This window comes from Pinus tabuliformis, chromosome 3_1 (genome assembly GCF_031772625.1).
Source record: "Pinus tabuliformis cultivar Carrire ecotype Pingquan chromosome 3_1, CPIR1, whole genome shotgun sequence".
NCBI lineage: Eukaryota > Viridiplantae > Streptophyta > Pinopsida > Pinales > Pinaceae > Pinus > Pinus tabuliformis.
In genome coordinates, this window is record NC_142301.1 from 614,351,011 (window position 1) to 614,360,487 (window position 9,477).

General features: G+C 35.1%; 1 protein-coding gene across 1 annotated transcript; it reads left to right on the forward strand.

Moving 5' to 3' along the window:
* Positions 1 to 234: 234 nt before the first annotated feature.
* Positions 235 to 918, forward strand: LOC149188500 (uncharacterized). Its single transcript, XM_089413025.1, has one exon. The coding sequence runs from the start codon at positions 370 to 372 to the stop codon at positions 676 to 678; it is 309 nt and encodes a 102-aa protein (XP_089269151.1). The 5' UTR covers positions 235 to 369; the 3' UTR covers positions 679 to 918.
* Positions 919 to 9,477: the final 8,559 nt, after the last annotated feature.

Here is a 9,477-nt window from a genome sequence, read left to right on the forward strand (position 1 = left end):
GTCTCTTGCCCACATTCCTTATTCAATGCAAGATATAGAAACAGTGTGGGCAACGAACATTGTAAAATGAAAACACATGAAATGATTACAAACTTACCCACCCCGAATATACCGAATATACAACATGAGGCACTGAATTAGTTGCTTCCTACCCAAGTTACTGAAGTTTCAAAATATTCCTTCATCGAATAATAAACAGTTAATAAAAGATAAAATGAAGGTAACCAGATTCAACCGGAATTTTATAATTGGCGGGCCGCCGGCCAACACTCACTTACATCTTGCTCTGCTACTGCTATCCTTGCCTAACATATTACAATCTGGGATTGGTAGCTGCAGAGTTTGGCAAGCAGGATCTGATTCGGGATAATGGAGCGTAAACAATCGAGAGATTATTATTATGAAGCCATGGCAGAGGTTCACAATGGCACTAGTACCGGCAGAGCACAGGGAAAGGCGGCAAGGCCTCCAAAGCCGAAGAGAGGGAGCATAAAGAGGGCGATATTTGCTGAAATACTCGACGCCCTCAAAAGGATGGGAACCACTTTGGCTGAAATTCTCGATGCCCTGAATAGGATCGGGACAAAAATGGCGGCTTCCGCAGCCAAGATATGCAGCCCTCGAAAGGCCACATCAAACGCCGCTGCGATTGATTTCTTGCGGGCGCTGAGGCCATGAAGGTTTTTCTTGTAAATATGTACAGTTTTTTTTAAGGGGGCAGAGCTCTTTGCTGAGTCATTGTTGAATGCTAGTTGTAATTAGATGTTATTAGAGTTCAATAATCTCCCATATGGGCAGGACTATTATACAGATTTGTCTATTGGCTTTTTAAATGTAGAAGTCTGGTGCAAAATATATATATAGATTTTTATTTTCAAAAAATAAATAATAGTGTGAGGTTTTTGCACTGATAGTGGGCGCAAGGCAATTTCAGGGGCATCTTGTTGTTTGAATGATACTAGTAAGTAAATGTGATTTGAATACATTAATCTCCTCTGTGGTCGGACTCGACTGTTATTTTTGTGGTGCTGGCTTCGATTGTGTGTTATACAAGAAGAAAGAGCTTTCATCGATCTGGAGCTTTGATTGAAATTTCAAAGTTCTGCATTAATTCTAAACTGCTAAAACCTTTCTAGTTGTCTCTCCTGGGTTTAGTTTTATTAGGACTGGGATTAAGTTTCCTGGTGGGTGGATATGGTTCTGAACATTATATCGTTAGCTCCTAAATCCCCTGCCCTTCCTGCTACCTCTTTGAGCAGTAGTTCTTTCTGGGTTTAGTTTTATTAGAATTGGGATTAAGTTTCTTGATAGGTGGATATGGTTCTGAACATTATATCCTTAGCTCCTAGATCCCCTGCCCTCCCTGCTACCTCTTTGAGCAGTAGTTCTTTCTGGGTTTAGTTTTATTAGAATTGGGATTACGTTTCTTGGTGGGTGTATGTGGTTCTGAACATTATATCCTTAGCTCCTAAATCCCCTGCCCTCCCTGCTACCTCTTTGAGCAGTAGTTCTTTCTGGGTTTAGTTTTATTAGAATTGGGATTAATTTTCTTGGTGGGTGGATATGGTTCTGAACATTATATCCTTAGCTCCTAAATCCCCTGCCCTCCCTGCTACCTCTTTGAGCAGTAGTTCTTTGAAGCAGTAGTATAACTGTTAGATGTTAGATGTTTTGGCTCTTTTCTAGGCAATTTTTTTTATCAATTTTGACAGAAATATGGTAGGAATGTTTTGGGATTTTAAGTTTCAGTGATGTAATGTAATCTGCAGTGCTCAAGGTTTTTCAAGGTGAATTTATTTTTTACTTAAAATAACGTAATTTATGATTTTGCCAAAAAATATATCACTGAATTTTGGTGGAAAAAACGAAAAAAACCTAACAGTTAGACTGCTCCCCTTTTTGATCCCTTTAGCCTGCTTGCCTGCTTGCTTTCTCCTTATGCCCTGTCCTGTTGCTTCAGCCTGCTTGCTTTCTCCTTATGCCCTGTCCTGTCGCTGGGGTTACCTGTTGACCATCTTCTCTCCTGTAACTGTGGTCATGCTGGGGTCTCAGGTGATGAATAGCTCAATCTCCCCTTGCCTGCTCCAGAGTCCAATGTTAGGCTGAGGGCTCTGCTGCTGTATATGTACAATCCACAGTGCACACCTCCTCTCCTGAAATCAGGGGAGAGATGTAAAAGGCTGAAACGGAAGCCAGGATAGAAAAAAAGGTTTATTATTGATGTTGAAGTGGATGAGGAGGTTGGAGGCTGGGTCTTTTGATAATGGCAATACCAAGACTCAGCATACCAGAGAAAATACCAAGACTCAGCATACCAGAGACTTCTAGACAAAAGATATTTATTGGTAACTAAAAACCATTATGGTCAAAACCCTGGTAGAACGCTCAAAAACTCAGTAAGAGATACCACTATGTATCTATGAGATGCAAAAACAGACTAGGAAGCTTAAGGACAGGGTCAACATCTTGGCCAAAAAACTTGCAGACCTAGATTTCACAATTTTGCTGCTAGTTTATCTTGATACCATTCAGGTCGACTCACCATCCAAACAGATAGCTTTTCTGAATATTTTTGTTTTATCTCAAACTAGCAGCAAAACTGCATTTGTAGATAGAGTTAGTAGTACGTTTATTAGCAATTGGTTAGACAAATAAAAAATGTTTTTTCTTTTAAATTTTGTTATCAAATTCAAACTTTTTATATGGACGAAAGCTATCTTTCAAATTATGTTACTATATAGACAAAAGCTATTTTGTTGTGTTCGAGTTTCTCAAAGCTATTTTTGGATACGTTTTGGTTTTGGATCGTAAGAACCAAAAACCCAGGGAAATATTTAATAAAGTCAGACACCCTTTTTATTTTTTTAAGGTTTTGGGTTGTAAGATGCTAAAACCCAGGTCAGGATTTGATCAAACCAGACATTTTTTTTATTTTTTTAAAGGTTTTGGATGGTAAGAAGTCAAAACCCAGGGCAGGTTTTCCCATGCTGAAACTTTGCTTTACTGATAGCATGATTCTTGATAGAATTTTCCTGGCGTTGAGAAAGAGGACTATGGTTTTCCTGTGTTACAGTGCCAGAATTCTCTTATAACACACTTATAAATGTGTATTTGACTACAACATGTTTTATATGCTCAATATTACAGATTACATGTTTGATTATAGATTACAAAATATATATATATATATATTTTAAATGTTGCGTCACTTCACATCTAATTGGACATTTCCAACCTACAGCGCGTTTGTTAATTTGCTATTGAGTAAATAATGTTAGCCATTCCTTTTTATAATTACATTTCCATTTCATGCATGGAAATGTTGCACACTTAAATTTCAAGAATACTACTTAGTGCTCTGTTTAGATTGCTGTGGAGGTTAATAGGTTAATAGCATGCAGTGCTCTGCTTATAATGTTGTGAAGGTTAATAATATTGACTGTTCTGTTTATGATGTTTTGGAGGTTAATAATATTGAATGCTCTGTTTATATTTATAATGTTGTGGATAATTAATTTGGTGTTTTTTAACTTGATTTAAGGTGGGTAATTAATTTGGTGATTCTTTATAATGTTTTAAGGTAGTTTTTTTTGAAACATAAATTTATATACATATACAAATATGACTGTATTATGTAGAAGTTAATAGTGATTATATTTTATACTATTCATGGAATTTCTATAGATCAGTATACAATTCATCATAATCACAGATCCATAAAGTGTCTAGAGGGATCAAATCTCTGAGTATAAAATTTAGGAAAAAAACAGCACTTGCAAATATTTGATCCTTCTAGGCACTTTATAGAACTTAGAAAAAATATAAATTACACATGCAGATATTTAATCCGTCTAGGCACTTATAGATCAGTTGTTCACATATATACACACACCATGTGTAATCTTTCATTGTTTAAATTACATTTTTGAATACATCGATATGCATTGAAAATTTCTTTGGACACTTGTATTATGTAAAAAACTTACAATTCAACAAAGCTTTATTAGATTTGAAACAAAATGAATAAAAATATACACTGGAAAAAAAGGCAAAATTTAACATATTAAGATTGTTTGAAATATTTTAATCATAATAAAAAAAATTAATTGTTTTATATGATATACACATGGGTTTTTTAACCATATATAATATATACATAATAGACATTGAATTTTTTTATTTATGAACCACATTGTCCATATTAAAATGTTTTTTAATATATTTTTAAACACAAATTAATATTAATACTACATGTTAAAATATTATATTTATGACTGAAATTAAAATTTTAATTCTTATTAATATTTTTAAAGACTCATTTCATATTAAGTGGATAAATTATATTTCTCTTATTACTTTTTATTAGGAAATAATTGATTTTTTTCACTTTCATTTATGTCTTTGTGTTTAAACATTGAAATATCTTTATTATGATATATATATCTTTATTATATATATATATATATATATATATATATATATATATATATGTATATATATATATATAACTTTCCCATATATGTATATAAAGTTAACATCTATTCAAATAGTTTACACTTAATAAAATTATGTTACTTCACATAAACGTCTAAATATTATATTTATAGCCAAGGTGAAATATTTTTTTTCTTTCATATTGGTTTGTAATATCAAACAACCAACAAAGCTAGCACAATGAGGGTGAGATTATTACTTTTAATTCAAACTAACCAAACATGAATTCATTTTTATGTTCGTGTCAAATTAAGGTTGAGCATGAAATGAATTACACATCTCCCTCATACTAGACTGTAGAATGCACCTCTGGGCTTAATAATGACTTGCAAACAAAAAAATCCTACCAAATATTTTTACTAATGTTTTGTCTAACATATGGAGACAAGATATATAACTCCAAAAAATGTTCAAACTATGTGAGAAATGGGCATTGCCCCTTGCCAAAATGAGGGTAGCTTGGACCTTCAATCTCCATAGCATTTTGAATATGATGAACATATTCATATTCCATTATCCCTGCTTGAAGCTAATTCTTAGTGCCATTATTGTTGGAGGCCAAGGAAAGTTAATCCATACATTGTGTAATGCCCACTCCTTGTGATCTAGGGGATAAAAAATAAGCTCAAAAATGAAAGTGCTCAAAATCTCTAAAACCAATGTCAAATCGTAGATTTCATCGTTCTGATTCCAATGACACTTGAATCGCCTCAATCCGACGTCGTATGAGGAAGTTATCGCATTCTGAATTTTTGGGCAAACATAAAAAAAAAAGTCAAAGTGCAGGGTTGATTGTGTAGGTATGGATGCAACGTATGCTAACATGGTGTTGATGTCACTAAGATGACTAGGTTGTACGGATTGATAGGTGGGTCAATCCCATGAGGATAAGTGGCAAATGGTTATTGGCAGATGGGATTGCTTTTAGGCCAATCATAGGTCACCATGTGGACCAATAGAGGGCACCATGTGGCCCTATGAGAGGGGGTCACATGGCCTCAACAATTGCACCAAAATTTTGTTATGTTGATCGATAGGCTTCATGGGGTTCAACCTCATGACCTCCACTATTCAAACTATCTACTCGACCAATCGGGCTACTATGCGTCTTGTTAATACATGCATAACATTTTATTTTTATTTTTATGTGGTGGAGCAGTTGGGGGTAAGGGAGAGTCGGCAGGCGCACCCAACTGGCCCCGTGCATGGTCTTCATCACGTCATACAACCGCTGACAAATAAATCAAGGGCAGGGCGCGTGGCACTCTGCCTGTGCCCAAGGCACAACAGCTCAGGCAAGTTTAGAACACAAAACCAGGAGTGAGGCTAGGGGAGGGCGCGTGGCCTATGGCCCACGACCCTTGGTCCCGTGTAACCATATGACTGGCGAAGTAGGGATTTCGGGTAGGGCTTCGACCCATATGTTAAATAAAAAAATATTTTTTTATAACAATACAATGGAACCAACAGAAAGAGGTGTGGGTCGAACCCATGACCTCCGCCAAGTCATCCTAGCGCCCTATTAATTGGGCCAGGCAACTTTTGTTGAACAATTAACAGAGCCGAGACTTTTTGTGGATAAGTTTGCAGATCAGATTAGTAAAAGGGTCATATTTTGCTCATTTTCAACCTTTTTGAACATTCTGGACACAATGGCAATGTTATTTTTGCAGATTGAAGCTTATGTGTTGATGTATTAAGCATTTGAGCATATAATAAAAAGGTCAGCGATAGAAGTTGGACTCGGAGACGTAGCCCAATATGGGTGAACTCTGTTATCAATTTGATTGTGTTTGATGTTGCATGTTTGTCCACTTTTAACTGTTAAAATTCTGCAAAATTTACTTAAGTTTGTGTACTTTTGCAACCACGATCCATTGCCTAAAAGACATAAACTAACTTGCAAATTAATTCATGAAACCTTCACTTTTTATTTTTGGATCAGTTTGGTATTCAGAGCATGGTTTTTTTGAAGGATTGACATTATTTGTAAGGTTTTTGAATTCTTACAAGGTCTAGACTGAGAAGAGGAGAAGGAGCACTTGAAGAACCTAACCCTCAAATTGATTCAAGAAGACCACATACTCCACAAGTTATGGCACATGAAGAAGGAAAAGGACAATAAATGATGTCTAAGGATTAGAGAGCTTTTAGAAAAGTTTTCTTTGATATGACTGAGATGGTGAAAGTGTTGTATAATGAAAGAACAACATAGTTGCAGGGAGAAAGTTCTAATCAACCAAAAGGTGATGGTGGTAATGGGAGCAAGCCTCCACCTCCTCCTCCTCTTCCACCTCCATCCTCACCTCCTTCTTCACATAGACCTACTTCTCCTATATCTCTAAGAGGACATGCTATGTCTCATTTGGTTAAGCTTGATGTCAAGTTTGAATTGTCAATGTATAATGGAGAAGTGAACGTTGAAAAGTTGGGTAATTGGGTTCGTCAAACTGAAGTTTATTGCAAGATTCAAAAGATTTATGATGATGTCACAAATATCCAGCTTGCTTCTCTTCACCTAGAAGGTGTAACCCTCATCTGGTGGGAGGCCAGAACTCAAGAAGATTTGAAGAAAAGTAGTAAAATTATCTCTTCTTGGAATGATTTTATAATTGCATTAAAAAGACGATTTTATCCATTAGCTTACATGCAAAAAAAATTATGGATTGAAAAATTTTTAGACAAGCTAAAGGTCAGAGTGTCCAAAGTTACACACAAGAATTTAGAAAAAGAGCATTAATCTTGGGTGTTGATTTGACCTCACAATATACTATCCTTAAATATATAGGTGGATTGCATAGTTATTTGAGACATACTATACTTATGATTAATCCCACCAATCTAGATGAAGTATGTGTTCAGGCTACTCATTTAGAATCAAGGGGAAAGAATGTTCCTGAAGAGTCCAACAAGAAACCTTTTAAATCTGCAGACAAAGGAAAGGAGAAATTTAAAGGCAAAGGTAAGAAAAATGTTACTGTTGAGAAAGAGGGAGAGAAACTTACTTGTAAAGATTCTTCAAAAGATGGCCATGATGAAGACCATTGTTGGAAATTACATCCAAAATTGAGACCAAAGAAGTTCAAGTACAAGGGGAAACAAAAGATTGTTGCTACAACTCAACAAGATCTAGGATCAGATTCAGGTGATGAAACCAAAATCACAACCATGGGGATGAAAGGTATAGCTTCTAATGCAAGTACTATTTCTTCTAAAAAGCATGTTGAATCTCAAAATGATAAAGAAAGAAGTGTGTTTGCTCATATCAATGTCATTACAAAACATACAAAGGTTGATACATTATTTGATAGTGGATCTCAAGTCAATCTTATCTCTGAAGAAATTGTCAAGAAACTTAACTTAGAAACTACGCCTCATACAAAACCTTACCCTTTGGGTTGGGTATGTGATGATGTGAAATTGCAATAAACAAGAAAATGTAAACTCAAATTTTCCAACACTGCTAATTTTATAGATGAGGTAGAGCTTGATGTTGTACCACTTGATATTTGTGGATTGTCTTAGGGAGTCCATATTTATATGAATGAAAAGCCATATTCTATCATCCTGAAAACAAATATCATCTTTTCAAAGATGGAGTTAAGTATATTGTTGAGCACATCGTAAGAAGATGAACTTATCTCTTGTTAGTGCAGGTCAAATGAAAAGGCCTGTGAATGCTAGTAAGAATTTTATGTTGTTCATGATTAAAGCTAAAGATATTTTTGAATCTTAAGCTTTCTTAGGATGTGATTCTAAACTCAAGCATGAATTGGTTGAAGTTGTTAACACTTGTGACAAGATGTTTCAAGACCCTGAAGGGCTACCTCCAAAAAGAGGAATCCAACATGAGATACAATTGCAGCAAGATGCACCACTTCTAAATATTGGCATGCATAGAATGTCGGTTTTGGAGAATGTGGAGATTAAGAAACAAATCCAAGATCTTCTTGACAAAGGGGTCATTAGACCCAGTACATCTCCTTGTGCGTCTCCTATTGTTTTGGTTCTAAAGAAATGTGGCACAGTGCATGCTTGTTTGAGCTTTGAACAAGATTACAGTAAAAAATCACTATCCTCTTCTTCGCATTGAAGATTTTCTAGTTTAGATAAAGGATGTTGTTTACTTTACTAAGTTAGAATTGAGAAGTAGTTATCATCAGATAAGGATGGTTGAAGATGTTATTTGGAAAAAAAAATTCAAGACAAAACAAGGTTTGTTTGAATGGTTAGTTATGTTGTTTGGGCTTTGTAATGCACCTGCCACATTCATGGGAGTTATGAATGATGTATTGCAACCATTCCTTGATGATTTTGTTATAGTCTACTTAGATGATATTCTGATTTTTAGTAAGACTCGTGAAGAGCATGTCAAGCATGTTCTAGATGTCTTGAAAAATGAAAAGTTGTATTTGAAGATGTCAAAATGTGAATTTGGGAAAACCTCTTTGATTTACTTAGGTCATATTGTAGGAGGTGGTGAATTGAAGATTGATCCCTCCAAAGTTGATGTTATTGTAAATTCGCCTAAACCCAACAATGTAATATAAGTCAAGAGTTTTTTGGGAGCAACCCAGTATTAGAGAAAATTTATCGCTATCTTCTCATTCATTACAACACCATTACATGATTTGACAAGTGTGAAGCGGGTCTGTTAGCGTGGAGGCAAGAAACATAAAGCCTTTGATACTTTGAAAGAGAAAATAAGTACAACACTAGTTCTAGCACTTCCAAATCTTAAGAAACCATTTGAAATTCAAACCGATGCAAGCAAATATGTTATGGGAGCAGTATTGATGCAGCATGGTAAGCCATTATGTTATCATTCTGAATTTTTTTCCATTGCAATAATTAACTATCCAACTTATGATAAATAATTGTATGATTTGTTATAAAGCGTGAAGAAATGGAAGCAATATTTGATGGGTAAGGAAACGATTATTCATATTGACCATCAACCTTTGCAATATTTACAATCGCAAA